The sequence below is a fragment of the Lagopus muta genome, chromosome 2 (genome assembly GCF_023343835.1).
Source record: "Lagopus muta isolate bLagMut1 chromosome 2, bLagMut1 primary, whole genome shotgun sequence".
Classification (NCBI taxonomy): Eukaryota; Metazoa; Chordata; class Aves; order Galliformes; family Phasianidae; genus Lagopus; species Lagopus muta.
The window spans coordinates 19892647-19908393 of NC_064434.1; the positions used below are offsets into that span (position 1 = coordinate 19892647).

A 15747-nucleotide genomic window follows, 5' to 3' on the forward strand; every position below is an offset into this window, starting at 1 on the left:
AGTACTTGTAATTCATAAGCCAAAGATAAGAAAGTAACAAGGTATGGAGATGGAGCTCCAATTTGAAGATACTGTGTCAGTTCTGTGCTTATGAGTTCTTTTACTGGAGTTTTGTGTGTTATTTATACATTCTAGTTAGCATTTGGGGAAGGAGAGACGTGTTGATAAGTGAGAAAACAAGCAAATGAAAACTGTTGGAGAAGTTTGAGAAGCTTCTTGGGTCTGCTCCACATGTTTAGAACATCAGTACCATAACCTAGCAAATGGCAAAGCAAGTCCTGTCGTCTTGTTGGCAAAGCAACCACTGCCCTGGACATTATTATCCCTGGGCATATTTATACTGCAATCAGATGAGATTTATATCGATTAAATTCTGCAGATTAGTTAGGGTTCACTTAAGGTTTTACCAGGGACTCTGTGTATGTTCTTGGTCACTAAAGCCTGAGTTATTAATGCTTAGAAACTGTTGACTTCCAACGAGATTAAAGTTACATGTGCTGTAGTTATTCTTAGTGGAAAGATGTATGATATCGGGCAAGTGTGTGCACGTGTCAGGGCAGAGGACTGAAGAAGGTGGATGTCAGCAGTATGGAGACAGAAAAGTACAAAAATGAGTTTGAGGGCAGAGGAGGCCTTGCCTTCACTATTTGAGAGTAACAGTTAGTGTTTTTATACCAGTGTAAACATTCCATCAAGGTATGTTCACTGCTTTTCCACAAATGAGAAAACATCTTGTGCTCTTCATGTCCTTGGATAAAAGGCCCTTTCTCCCTACATTTTCTAGAGTGAACTGTAAAATAACATCCTTGTATTTACACTTTCTGGTGATGCCAGTAGTGCAGAGGATATGCAAACAGCTGCTGGTCTTATTTGGAGGACTGAACATTTGCTTTGCACTGTATTGAACAGACAGCAGTTTTCCACTGCCAGAGGACTTGTCATGATTGCATGATTTGCAGCACTGCAACAACACTGTGTGCAACAACACTGTGGTGGGCTGATCCGAGCCAGCAGCCAAACACCCACACAGCTGCTTGCTTATTCCCTTTCCCACAGGACTGGGAGAAAATGGAAGGATGGTAGACTCAGAGTTCAAAGTAACAGCAGTTTGATAGGTAAAGCAAAAGCTATATCTTCAATCAAAGCAGGAATAGAAATTCACTTCTCATTGGCAAGCTGGTGTCCAGCCACTCCCTGGAAAACAGGGTCTTAACCCCCTTATAGTGGTTGCTTAGGAAGAGAAACACCATAACCATGATTGTTCTCCTTCCTTCTCCTTTCTCTGAGCTTTAATTGCTGAGTGTGATGTCGTATTGTGTAGAAGATATCTTTGGTGAGTTTGGGTCATCAGTCCTGGCTGTGACCCTTTCCATAAAAGGGAAAAGAGAAAACCTTGCTTGAGTTCAAGCACCATTTAGCAACAGGCAAAACTCTGGTGAGATATCCTCCCTTGCCCACAACTGCAAAAGCATGGCACCATGTGGACTGGCATTAAGAAAGTTACCTTTATCCTAGCCAGACTCACCCAGTGTAAACTGAAGCTTCTCATCATTTTTTTTTTTTTTAAATCTCTATTTTGTTTTCTTTTGTTGTGTTATGTTTTTAATAACAAATAGAAAACCAATATTCTATGCCATTCTATGATTCTATAATTCCCCATGGCAGTGATCATGGCACCAAGCCTGCCAGAATTCAAAAAGCATTTGGACAGTGCTCTGACAGAAGGTTAAATTTTGGGTGGTCTTATGTGGAGCCAGGAGTGGGACTCAGTGATCCTTGTGAGTCCCTTCTAACTCAGAATATTCTGTGGTTCTAGGATTCTGTTCAATGATTCTCTGTTCTTGACTTTACTTGACTTTTGACAGTCTCCATCACACCCTATGTTTTAATAAATATTTACACATTTAATCTAATTGGAATAGGACCAACAGAAGAAACTAAGGAAAGATCAAGACCAGAGCATAAGGATACTTTAAGCACTTGATCAGAGCGTGAGGAGCTTGCTGTCTCACAGCAGGTCTGACCCAGATAAAGTAACAGCTGACAACTCCTTTTGTGAGAATGAACCAATGTCAAAATTAGCAAGTCCTTCTAAGGCAGATTTCCTTCTCTCTTTGGCTGGAGACAAAGCCTTCATCAGAGTTGATACATTCTCACAAAAAATATAGGCTTCAAAGTGGTGTTATTTTCTAATAGCAAAAAGAGAATTATTCCCTCGAGGAAGAAGTCTTGTAAAATTTCCTCAGGAAATCCAAGAAGATGGGATGTATACAATAAGGCACATTCAGGAGTTAAGTTTTGAATAAGAAACTGCAACTGTGAATTGTACAGCACAGGGAAAAGCTCTGATCATGTGAACTCGTGCTGTGAGAGATGATTCCATATTTAAGAACAGTGGATGTGCTACTCAAGTTTAACTTGGTAAATTCTTTCAGTATAAGAAACTGATGGCTGGCAAGTCATTGATACATGCTGTTTATCAGGGTGATTTAGATTTAGCTAAACACAGTCACGTCCTTCCTATTATATGTAAATACATAGTGCCTTTTTAGCAGCTTTGGCATTTTGCTGTGGTCTGACTCAAAATAAAGTTTAACCAACTGAAGGTCTTGTATGAAAAGACTGCATAATTCAACTCAAATTAGCTTTTTGCTTAGAGTCCATATGAAAAGTTATATTTCTTTCAAAATAAAGTCATTAGTAGTCATTAAAGCAGCAGTCAAATTCAGACGGCATTACAGCTGCAAAAAAAAAAAAAAAAAAGGAACTGGAAATCAAACATTACTACTAATCACTGCCATTATCCTGAAAGAGCAGAAAAAGAGCAGAAATTAAGCACAGATTTAAACCCATTTGAAATCCCATTACTGGGAGACCACATTGCTAGAAATGTGAAAGTCTTATTCATGGATTTCTATAGAACAAAAACAGCTTTGCATTCTGAAACACTCACAAATGTCCTTAAGAGATAGCAGAATGACAGCCTAGGAACCATATCCAATTACATGAGTGAATAATGGGTATGTGGAGGCAAAATTCCCAATACCGTCTTGCTGATGTGACTTGACTCTGATGGAGTGTCACATGGAGAGCTGACAGGTTATTTTATTCCCCTTACCCTTTCATTTTGAGACAACAAAGAGTAGGTGAATTTTTTTTTTAGTGATGGACACTTTTCTTGTGGGAATTGACAGAGTTCTCTAATTCATTTTCAACCAATGAGTTTGCCTCTACCAGCCTGGGCTTGATTTGAGCAATGCACCAGAAATGAAAATCTCAGTTCTCAATTTGCAGCTCCCTGACCTTTCTGATGGCTCTATTTATGGCTTTGAATAAACAGAGATAGGGAGAACTAAAATGGGCCCAAAAGCAATCACTTGTTTTCCTTTTGTAATGTGAGTATGAAGACTCTCCCACAAGCCTTTATTCTTCCTCCCTAAAAGGAACCTCTTTAGTGCAGCCATGGCTCAAATGCTGCTCATATACTGTTACTGTACATAACATAGCAGCAAAAAGAAATTATTTATGGATGTCCTAAATGGCTGTTAAAGATTACAATGCAAAGGTACTATGTTAAGGTAACAATACTGTCCAAAATGCAGCCATAAATTCAGTGATGCTGTAGTTTCCTGCTTAGTTTGTCTGTGACTACCAGATTGAAGTTATAGCCCTGAAACAGGTTAGTGTAGCTTAGTGAGGGGTCATGTGTCTGCTGAGCCATGGCAGCTGAACTTCTTTGCACTGTTATACTATTAGCAAAATTGAGCAAATTCTAGGCGCCTTTACCCACACACTGCAGCTTAACTAACCTGGCTTTACAGGCAGATGGATAGGTACACCAGCAGAGCTGAAATGCTCAGATGTATTAAACCACCAGAATTTGATCAGATATCTAAGCCTATATGAGCCTAACACGATATGTATATCCCTAACCATGCATTGTTCCCAGGTCAGGAAAGGGCCATACTGACATCTGGCAAAAGTACTTTTGGTCTATTAGGGAGGGAAGATTGAGGTTGGATGGCAGGGGAAATTCTTTACAGAGAGAGTGGTGAGGTGCTGGAACAGGCTGCCCAGAGAGGTTGTGGATGCCCCATCCCTGAAGGAGTTCAGGGCCAGGTTGGATGGGGCCCTGGGCAGCCTAGTCTAGTATTGAATGGGGAGGTTGGTGGCCCTGCATGTGGCAGGAGGGTTGGAGATTCATGATCCTTGAGGTCCCTTCCAACCCTGGCCATTCTGTGATTCTGTGATTCTATTACATGTATAGGGAGTAAAAAAGAGCCCAGGAATGTGCATAACATCAATGACTTTGGCTCTGTGAGGGTTTCCCGATATTGATCAGAAATTCTAGTGAGAAAGGTTTGGAACCTATTTGGCATGCATAACTCAGATAGGACTAGCAGCATCTAAATGCAGAAGAAATTTTGGGCTTTCCTTTCAGTGCAGCAGCTACAAACATAAATGCAGATAGGGAAGAGACCTGGATAAGTAACATCTTTGCTGAGAGAGAAAATGTTTGCATACAGATTCCCAGGATTTTTTTAACTAATCATGATAGTCTGGCTTCATGTCACTTTGCTTTCAGCCCTCGGAAGAGGAGGGGAGGTGAAGAGCCCAGACACCCAACATGCCTCTTATGAATTGATCCGCCCTCAGCTCCATTTCTGTTTCCATCATTGAAAAAGTCCAGATAACCCAGGACCAGCAGAGGTTGTAGCCAAATGTCACAACCAAGACACAAAAAGGTTCACCTCAGCCCTGGTATAATTGGTTGTAAAATGCAACGTGTCAGCATGTCTGTGTATGCTAAATGATCGCAGAAATACTTCCTATATATTGCATGGTTTCTAGAGCAACCAGAGAGGACCTGAGAAGGCATGCACCCACTGTGTGGAGTGCTAAACAAATGCATTACTGACAAAGCTCACCCTGTGGAAGCTGGCAGAAGCCTTTTCTTTGTGAAGTGCAATCTTCCTGAAGCAGGAGCATTTAGGATCAGCTTCAAACAAATCTCATCTATAAGTAAAAATGAGGGGGGAAAAAAAAGATTTTCAATTGTTGAACTGTTTTGGTGTTTTTTAAAGATCCGTTTTTTCAGGCTTGAATGCTTGTTGCTTCTGGCTTCCTTCAACTTGTGAAAAATGTTTGGACTGCAAGGAAATATTGTAAAAATACAGGAGTTTCTTTCACTTGAGACTTTAACTTGAAAATTTTATTAATTTTAAATTGACTCTAAGCTGGGATTTTTTAAATTTGCATTTGAAAATTGCTATGGGAAGGGAAACAGTTTCTTGGCTGCTTCTAATTGCAGTTCTTCAATAAAGACTTTGCGATATAAACAACCAGAACAGAGCCTGTAGTTGAGAGCACACACACACATGCACAAGGCATTCAGGTGAACCTTAATCAGTGGTGTGTTACTTGCACTTAAGTAGTATTGCAGCTCAAGTGACAAGTAAATTAAAAAGATCAGGAGAAAGAGAATAGAAAGTGAGCTGGTTAAAGATGAGAAAGATGAAAGAAAGCAGATAAGAAAGCAACATTTCCAACACATGACCACTGCAGGAATGAAGGGTAAAAATAATGATCAAGCATTTGGAAAAGACAGTAAGTTTCAGGGATGTACATGAACTGCTGATCATAATTTTGGCAATGTCCATGGGACACTGAAAACACAGGACAAAGAAATGAGGCATCCTGATCCTTCAGTCCTTGCCTGCCAGTTGCTCCAGTCCTATGGTTCTTTCTAGGAAGAAATCTTGTTTTGGTTGTAGCTATTTTTAAGAGGAAAAAAATCCTCATTTAAAAGATGCTGGCATTCTGTATCTGCTTAAATTGCCAAAAGAAGCTGCGTATTACAGTTTATGTAATCATATCTACTAAATAAAAAGCCACAAGCTGTCAATCATACCACCCCAGCACTTATGTGTTCACAGAAGTCCTCACCAAAATTGGCTTGTGTAGGAATGAATATAGGAATGAATACATTTCAGCCCTCCCTCTGCTCTCCTTTCAACCCTTCACATAGAGGTAAAACCCATACTCCCGTCTCTGGTAATATAGAGCTTCATTATCTAATGTCAAAAGGCCTTATTGAGGGTTTCCGCAGCTGAAGATACTGATAGCTAATTTCAGTTTTCAGTGCAAGTGCTGACTTTGCCCTCACATCCCAGCAGTCAAAGGTTTTCCTGCTAAATTTCTTCCACATTGGTAAACTGTGATGGTTCCACCCTGATGGGCAGCTGAACTCCACCACACTGTGCTCACACTCCCTCTCCTCAAAGGAAGAGTGGGAAAAAATATGATGAAGAGCTGAAGGGTGGAGATAAGGACCTTATCTTCATTGGAAAAACAGAGTCAACGTAGGGAGATTAATGTTATTTATTATTTATTACTGACAGACTGGAGAACTGAATGCAAACCTAAATCACTTTCTCACCATCTGCTCTCTTCTACCTTCTCTCACAGTGGTGCAGGGAACAGAGAGTTGGGGCTGCAGTCAGCAGCCCGTAATGCTTCATCTCTGCTGCACCTTCATGGCCACTCTCTGCCCCTGCTCCACGTGGGATCCCTCCCACTGGATGCCATCCTTCCCCAGCTGATTGCACCTGGGCGTCCCACAGGCTGCAGCTTTCCCAGCCCTCCTGCCCCACTGCAGGCTGCTCTCCTCAGGCTGCAGCCTTCAGGCTTCATCCCTTGCTGCACTGTTGCAATGTAAACTTCTCCTCCATGGGCCTCTGTGGGGCTGCAGGGAAATTTTTCTCTGTGGTTGGAGCTCTTCTTGCCCCTTAGCACTGATCTTGGTGCCTGCGGAGCGACTTCTCTCCCACAACTGCTGTTGTACAGCAGTTTTCCCTTGCTTAAATCTGCTCTCTCATAGCACGCTCAGCATCACTCATGGCACAGCAAGACTAATTGTTGTATCTGCAGTGGTTTCTCTCTAAATGTCCACTTTATCTTCTATGCATAGGTAGAAGATAAAATGTGTTCATTAAATACCAACATCTTATCCATTGCAACAAAGATTCCATACTTTCATATCAGAAACCAGGAAATTGCAGGGAGATTGTTTTGCTAAACGATGTATAGGCCAAATTCTGTGACTTGTATATTCCTCTCTTGCTTCTGGACCTTGTCCTATACCTTGTCCTAGCATTCTTCCTCACACTGTTCTCTTTAAAGTATGTTTTCTTTTTTATTTCTATTCAATTTCTTGAGGCTTTTTAATAAACCCCATAAGCCCTTCACCTGTCTGACACAGCAGTGAAGCCTTAACAGCTGTGCCAAATCATCCAAACTGTTGTCCTGACCTCCATCTTCTATTTACTCTCTGTAAATGCTCAAGAAATGCTTCTTGGACTTACTCAGCTGCCCACAGCGGAGGCAGCTGCAAGTCTTTCCAAGAGCTCTCATAATGGGTGGAAGACAAGAGCATGCAAAAGGCAGTAGCTGCGTTTAACTAGGGATAAGAAAAAAAGGATAGATGTTTAAGGACCGCATCAGGAAGAGCTGCAGATTTTTTGAAAGTATTCAGAACACTTGGACTCAGAGAATAAGGGTCTTTATTCACAGCTATTAACTGGTGGATTATTGAAGTTTTTTACTTTTTATATATATATATATATATATAAGATTTGGCATTTCTCTCACAGTTCCTGAAAAGTAGTAAAGGAAAATGGCTCATTCAGGAGCTTGACACAGCCTTCCAGCTGTGAAAAATCAGGTAAAAAAGGGCTTTTAGGAATTTTCTAGGCTGTTTTGAGTGCATGATCACACAGAGCTGTGTCTGAACAAAGGGCGTTATCCCTGGCTCTCTCTCTTTCCTTGCAGACATTTGTTAATTTTGCTGAAGAGAGATACAGTTATTTAACTGAGTTAGTCATTTAAACTCAAGAATGACTGAAAAATGAACCTGCTCTAAAGCTCCACAGCATGATCCCATACCTTTTTGCATTTATTGGTTGAAGATGGGTGAAGAAGACAGAAAGCAATTTGCAGATCTCTGGGGTTACAGAGATAAGGCAACTCAGAAGGCACCTTTCAAGGAGCAAAATGAATCTGGCTGACTCGGAAAAGGCTGGAGTGGGGAACCAAAGACTTTCAGGGAGACCACCAAAATATTGCTAAGACAACCCAGGTTTTGTGGATGATTTTCGACTGCCAAAAGTCAGGAGGAGGAGTTGGTGCTGCCAAGACTAAAATGACCCCTGACAGTTTCTGTGATCCCCTGCAATATATTTCATTTTACACTTTTTCAGAGATAAGACTGCAGGGATGCTGCCAGCTTCCTTTGCTTGATTTAATAGGCTGTGTGCCTGGCTAGTTTCTCCGACAGCTGAAGCGTAGTTTCACAGTCCTGCTCTCTGGCACTGTGTTACATAAAAGAGGACGGACCCGATGAAAGCAAGAGACTGGGAATTCCTCAGTCCTGTTCTTCTGGGGGTGGCGGGGGAGGACTGATTGTTTGGTTTGAGCGGTCTTGTTAGTAGCCTGAGCTAAGTAAAATGCCAGGATTCTTCAATATTTATTAGAGTAATATGTAAGAGAAATGTGTTTGTGTTTGGGAAGTCAAACAAGTTGTGTCTCTTGGGCACAACTTAATATGAATAATGAATTCTCTGAGTTATGAAATGGGCAGATGAAAATATTAAGGAAAAAAATAATAAAAAATAAAACAAAGCAGAGAACTACATCATGCCTCTAGAAAAACCCATACAGTAAAGCCATTTACATTTCTGGCGTCTGTGTCTGAAAATGACATAGCTGAGCAACAAAAATATACGGGGAATAGTGAAAAGGATGATGAAAGATTTAGAATGGCTTCACAATGATAAAATACTAAACAGATTGATTCCTCAGTTTGAAAAAGTGATGGCTGAAGCGGGGATATGACAGATGTCTACAGAATTATAAATGATACAGACAAAGTGAATAGGGATCAATGATGCATTATTCTCCACCACAGAAGAACTAGAGGCACCTAATTAAGTTATTGGGCATCCTGATAAACAAACAAAAAGGAAATTCTTTTTCAAATAGCACATAATTAAATTGTGAGGTGCATTGGCACAGGATGCAGTGCAGGCTATCAGTATAAATGGGCTCAGAGAAGATTAGATGAATCCATAGAGGATAGATCCACTGGTGGCTATTAAAAATGCTGGTATAAAATAAACTTCCATTTCAGGATGTCCCTTAAGTGCTGATTGCAGGAAGTTGGAAGGGTTTTCTAGGCAGTCTGTGTATATTCTTCTGTTTTCCATAGCATTCACTTTGGGCTAGTGCTGGAGCCAGCTGCTGGAATCATTGGGTCTTTGCTGGATCCATCAGGGACATTTCTGTATGTAAGAAAAAAAAATAGAAACAAGAGGGGAAAAAAAAAAAAGAGGCAGTGAAAAGAAAAATTGAAGAATTTAAATAATGAATTCTTCTTACTGTTACTGCTTTTCACACAGGTCTCTTTGAAAGGAAACCTCAGTAACTTTAAATAGCCAAAGATCATCTTTATTCTTTGCTTTAATCAGAAGTGCTTCTGTGTATTTCCTGCTTACCAGCATGCTATCAAATTAATGCACAAGAGTATTCTACTCTTTGATGGTACTGCCACATGGACTGCATCTTTAGCAGCCAATAAAATGGCCACAAGACAGAGGCCAAGGAAATAGGAAGTTGATTATTGTATGGGAACTGTTGAGTCACGGCCTGAACCTCTGATTGATCACCTGAGGTGAGCCATGAGTCAGCCAGAGGAGCACAGGTGAAGGCAATTCACCTGTGCTCCTAGACCTATTTAAGAGCTGGCTACCAGAGGGGAAGGATCTCTTCTGGAGATCACCTCTCTTGGTGTTTTGTGGTGAGCTCAGCCGAAGGGTAAGCTTTTCCACTTATTCTCTTTTGTGATCATTGTTTCCTTTGCCTAATTCTCTTGATTATATTGTGATTATAACATCTTGATATCTGTTGATTATACAATTATATTGCGATTATAACATCTTGATATCTATTGATTATACAATTATTTATAATGTTTGCTAGACCCCTGTCTTAGCTTTGACCTTGAACAACTAATTTACAATCTCCTAAATAATTCCCATGCTTGACTGGGGAGTTAGCATGTGCAAGAGACCATTTCCAAATACAGTTTGGATGGAGTTCTGGAATATGTGACAAGACCATGCCAGCTGGCCTCATAGCCAGAGAACAGGCCTTCCCCATGCCTAATTTACTACATAGGTGTTACAATACTGATTAGATGTGAATTCTTAGAGACTGGCCTGGAAGAAGTTTGCCACAAATGACTGTGGCCACCCAGAGATGGTCCAAGCTAGTCCAGTTAGTTATCTTCCAGGAGATAACATAACAAAGGAAAATCCATGGGGGCATTTCTCTGAGGTTATTAGTATCATGACAGTTCTCAGTGATGCATACCCTCTAGCTGACTGGGAATCCTTTGGTTAGGATCGAAGGGCACCTATAAGAAACGCTTTAATTGGATAGCAGACAGGCGGATTTTGAGTTACAGCAAATATCTTTTCTAGGTATCCAAGTATCTCTTGTCTAACAGAGGTGGTTTGGTTTTCTGTGATTGTGGAGTGTTTATGGTACAAGTCCTCTATTCGTATTCAGGATTCATTTTATGCTTGGTTATTATGTGATCAAATGAAGTTGCACCTGCTGTTTAATCCAGATGTTTTAGTGCCTCTGTTTTCTGTCATGCACTTGTCACAGTTAATATGCCAGGTGCTGCTTTAAAGCAGAAATAAAAGAACAGTTACAATAGGGAGCTTACCAGCTGAAAGAAAAGCACACAGAAAAAAAGATCAGTGGGAGGTCCAGGGAAGACCAATAACAAATTAAAATCCAATAAATGGAGAAGTTCAATATTGGTTGTAGTTGTAGTTCTGCCTTACTCTCATATAGAGATGGAAATTGCAGTTAATTGACTATAAGTTTTGCTGATATGATCCTTTCAAAGTACGTGAGCAGCTAACTCATCGAGACTTGTGCCTCTTCTGGGAACGGAAGGGTTATGGAAGAAGAATATTTTGGAGATGAAAACAGCATGCTGGTGTATTGAGGGCAGAATGAATGCGTAAGAAATGAGAGCCAACATAGAGACATGTCTTGGTGCAAGACTTGGGAGGTGAAGAAAAGTAATTTAAACTAATACATCAGGCTTACAGAGCAGACTGAAAGGTTAAAACTGAGATGATAAAATTTGATGGGTAAGGCTGAAGGAAAGAAATGATAGCAGATGGCTTCTATGCAGTGCCTGTCAAAATACTTAGAACATAGGAAAATGAAAGGGAATGGGATAGAAGAGACAATACTTTTGTTAGCTCACACAGAAATTTCACTTTCTTGACCCAAAACTCCAAGTAATATCCTACTGACCTACAGTCATGTATCAAGCACAGCTCAGGCACAATGAAAAATTGACCCCAAGAGATCAACTGCACCTCCTTTACCCACATCTAACATGAATGTAATTCTATGGTCTTCAGCAGTTTTATTTTGGACTTACATTGTACTTCAACCTATTCTCTAGATGCACACACAAAAAACCAACCACACAAACAAACAAAAAAACCAAACAGAAGAACCTGAGTCTACCTCTGTGCTTGATAACTCATCAGAAACACACTGCCCTTCGATGGCACTCAGTCATCCCCACCACACTCTCTTGCTCCTTCAGTCTATGTCAACAGGCACTTCCCCAGGCCATGTCTTTTCAGCAGGGTGAGGAAAAGCTGGAGCCAAGGCACATTCCTAACAGAGAGACAGCCTGTTCTGAGGACAAAAGCTGATCTCAGGCACTGACCCATTTCATTTCTCACTGTAGTTGTAGCAGCCTCAGGGTTGAATAAGCAGTCTGGATCTGTCAGGCTTCCAGCTCTGCCCTGTCGCCTGGTATTTTGAAGCTTAAGTCAAGAGCTGCAGCTGCGAAAGCTTCCTATCACAGTCTCAAGTGTTGTCTGCAGTGTTGCACTGGAATGCAAGACAAATCCATCAGGGTTTTCAGAAAGAAAAGGCGATATTAGATGTAAATGACAGTTTGTGCTCTCTTCTTTATGCAGATCACAGCATCATTTGACTATACATTCAGCTTTCACAGAAGCAAATGTCTCTGCATTTTTAAAGCCTATCATTTTTTGTCACTCTTGTGAGCTCTATTCAGAGTGAAAACATTTCCTACTATTTTTTCAGTTCCAGTTTCAGAGACAGTTTTTTGATGCAGATGGTGTACGTGTAGAAGGGATTTTAGCTAGTAATTGTGTTCTGGGTCTGGGCTGTGTGCTCTTTACATCGTCTGAAACTGTAAATTGTAAATCATTCTAATTTTGTAATCTCATCATTCTTTGCAATATATTGCCAGTCAAAATCCTCCATAATATGACTAACATTTTCTTATGTGTCCAGTGGTGTAAAACTTTCCATCAGCAAAGCCACCGTGAGCAATAGGCAAGCTGAAATAGTACTGATCTATGACATAGAAAGGGTGAATGAAATAAAATGAATGCATACATTTTATGACATGTGAATTTTAGCAGGAGAACTTTGTGATAACCTGCCTGAATTCACTGCCATGAGATGTGAAGGTTTCTGTGGTGCTCATGAGTAAAAGTTACTCTTTTCATTTCCATGGTCTATAATAAAAATTGTATTTCCTAGGAAAAACAGTAAGCTGAACAAAGACCATGTGTGTCTGTTTTTGAAGGGATAATATGACTTTGAAGTACAGTTCAGCTCACACAAAGATTGTCTTTGTAATAGTGAAAGAGCCACTGAGGCTTTAATTTATGCTTCATAAGAGCAGAATACAGAAATTAAATCTCTTCAAGGGCTGAAGATACTGGCAGTAGCCTTTTGAGAAGATAGTCTAAACATCAAATTAGTCATAAAGTATAAAGAAATAAGAAATCTTTAGTTTAGAACTTCCAGTTTAGGAAGTAAACTAATCACTGAGAGCTACTCAAATCCATCGTGCAGATTCATAAATCTTAGTATTTCACAAGGGAATTCTAAGTTCCTTTGAGACATTCAAGACTGACCTTCTTCAAAAAAGAATATAACTTTTTTGCTGGATGGAAATTCTAACATTTTTATGTTCTCTACAGGTTTTATTAGAGAACAAGCTCACTGACATTAACAAATGTGCTAATAGAGGATAGCTATGAAAAGAGACAAATTAGGATTATAATTCTACTGGATAATTGAGGTGGAAAGAGAATAACTTAAATGTCCAAATTTACATAGAAATGTTATTGCTAAGACATAATCTGAGTTATAGAAATAGTTGCATGGCCTTTCTCTTTCATTTTGTAAAGGAAATTTCCTCTCTCCTTTTTTTTTTTTTTCCCTCAAACACATAAAACCCATAAATGCCTATTCTAGTTTATCCTATCCCTAAAATTTTAGTCTAGACTTCTTAGAATCATAGAATGGCCTAAGTAGGAGGGGAACTTAAAATCATCTAGTTCCAGTCTCCTGCCATGGGCAGGAGTGCCACCCACCAGCTCAAGTTGCCCAGGGCCCTATCCAACCTTGTCTTGAGCACCTCCAGGGATGGGGCACCCATAATTTCTCTGCACAACCTGTTCCACTGCCTCACCACCCTCTGTCTAAATAATTTCTCCCTGACATCTAACCTCGACCTATCCCTATATGCCCATTTAAAATGTTGGTCTGCTTACTGTAGGCTTGAAACGTATTTCTGAGGATAATGCTGACATCTTACATGGGAGAAATAGTATTTTGCATTTTATTCAGAACATTCTATAAATGTTTCTGAATGCATGTGTGTGATGTATGTTGGGAATGAATCCAAAACTATTCTTTTTCAAGAAATACAAAACTACTGTTTCAACGTGAAGCTTCTTTATTGTGAAGCTGTAAGTGAAATCTAGTTATTTACGTGAATTTAAAGAATCCTTCAGAATATTTTTAGTTTAAACTTTCATTTGCTTTGTTACCCCTGTGCAGCCAAATTAGAGGATATGCATATGAGTTATACAGTATAGCCAGATCACGTGAATAAAGTCTCCATGGAAACTGCCTAATTTGTGCTTTTATTTAATTAGCATTGTCCATTACCTCTCCAAATGAAGTTTAATTTCAATTCATATGTCAGTCATTTTAAAATTAGGTATGACTTTTTATCCATCACTTAGCAAGATCTTTAGTAGGCTGCATTTAGCCGAGTGAGTTTATTTAACAAATGAGTCTTTATAAACAAGATGTTTGACATATCAGCTTTTCTAACTTTCTTAACATTGTCAGGATTGTTTTCATTGCAATATCTATACATCCCATTGGTGTCTATTGTATATTCTTAACCTCAGGAACTGTCTAAACCAGGAACAATATTTTGAGTATCTGTATGAATGTATTCAATCATTTTCCTTGCTGTGACATAATCGGTAAGAAATCTCAGTACAAATAGAAGTGCACAACCAAGAAATATGCAAAATGCATTTAGAAATAAAATGAACAAAATGCTGTGTGTTATAAAGTGAACCACAAAAACTAATGTGTCTGATATGGGAACTGAGGTATGTTTTAGAAAAGTTAGAGTTGCTTCCAACTTGCTGGTTGTTTGCCATCATCCTCAGTTGTGCACAACCAAAACAAGATCTGCAATACCTGATTTTGCCTTTCTCTGAAGAATTGCTGTTGAACACATAGCAATGGACTATGAAGTGCTCCATTCTTTCACTCTTTTGAAGTGTTTGTACTTGTAACACAGGCAGTTACAGTACAGTGGAAGGCTGCTTGTACTCAAATGGCTTTCATCTAGCTGAGATTCCAGAGAACATGAATAGTAGGGCAGAAGCATTAAAATCAAAGCTCCAAATTTCAGAAGTGAACTGGTGGTGAATTAAAGATAGAAAAAGCAGCCTGAGAATCATGAGTGCCATTACTGTCATCAGAGCTGGGAGGTACTAGTGCTACAGCTGGAGGACTGGCAGTCATCTTTCCTGAAAGAAATATATGTTTAAAAGACCAAACAAAAAACCAAACCAACACCAAAAACCATCAACAAAAACAAAAACCAAAAAAAAAAAAAGCACAGAAAGGCAAAAGAATTCAGTGACTATGCAAAGTTGAAAAGAGCAATGTAAGAGATGTTTAAAAGGTACTTATAAATATTATGACCCTGGTGATGTGAAAAAAGTCTGGCAATCATCTTTTTTTTTTTCTTTTTTTTTTTTTTTTCTTGAAGTTTAAAAACCACTAGAACTAATGGCAATTAAAAAAAAAAAAAAGTAAATACTGCAGGTAACAGCACATGAACAGAGATACTGCATGGTAAGAGGTATCACTGGGATGTGAAAGCCAGCAGAGAGTGTATGTCTGGGTATGCAGAAATATCAGCACTGTTAAATAGCTACTTTGTTTCTGTCTTTTCAGAAGACGAGGGTGGCGATCTGCTCAAGTCGAGCTTCAGTTTTCCAGGGACGCCAGAGGAGGAGATAGGTACAGATGTCATCTCTCAGATAACTTGCTCTGCTTGTGCACCCCGAGGCTGGGTGCAGCCATGGGGGGCGGCAGGAGGCTGCTCTGCGGCACAGCCACCCCCTGCCACAAAGCCCACAGCGAGCACGGCTCCACACGTTCATGAGAGTGGCCTCAAACCTCTCAGCCCAGCCCTTCCTTCCAGGGATTTCTCACCTGCTACATCAGGTTAGAGAATCTAAAGCAGAAAAACGTCAGATCTGGGTAGCATCTGGCAGCCGACAATTCAAA

General features: G+C 39.9%; 1 protein-coding gene across 26 annotated transcripts in view; it reads left to right on the forward strand.

Annotated features, from left to right (window-relative positions):
- DLGAP2 (DLG associated protein 2) overlaps positions 1-15747 on the forward strand; it is a 459829-nt gene that overhangs the window by 334062 nt on the left and 110020 nt on the right. For 15 of the 26 annotated variants that reach the window (XM_048936873.1, XM_048936878.1, XM_048936879.1 and 12 more), the window contains one exon: positions 15412-15477. The exons of 9 other annotated variants lie outside the window; for them this stretch is intronic. In XM_048936873.1, the coding sequence (XP_048792830.1) occupies positions 15412-15477 (66 nt within the window). 2 more of the 26 variants (XM_048936891.1, XM_048936897.1) reach the window with 2 other exon arrangements.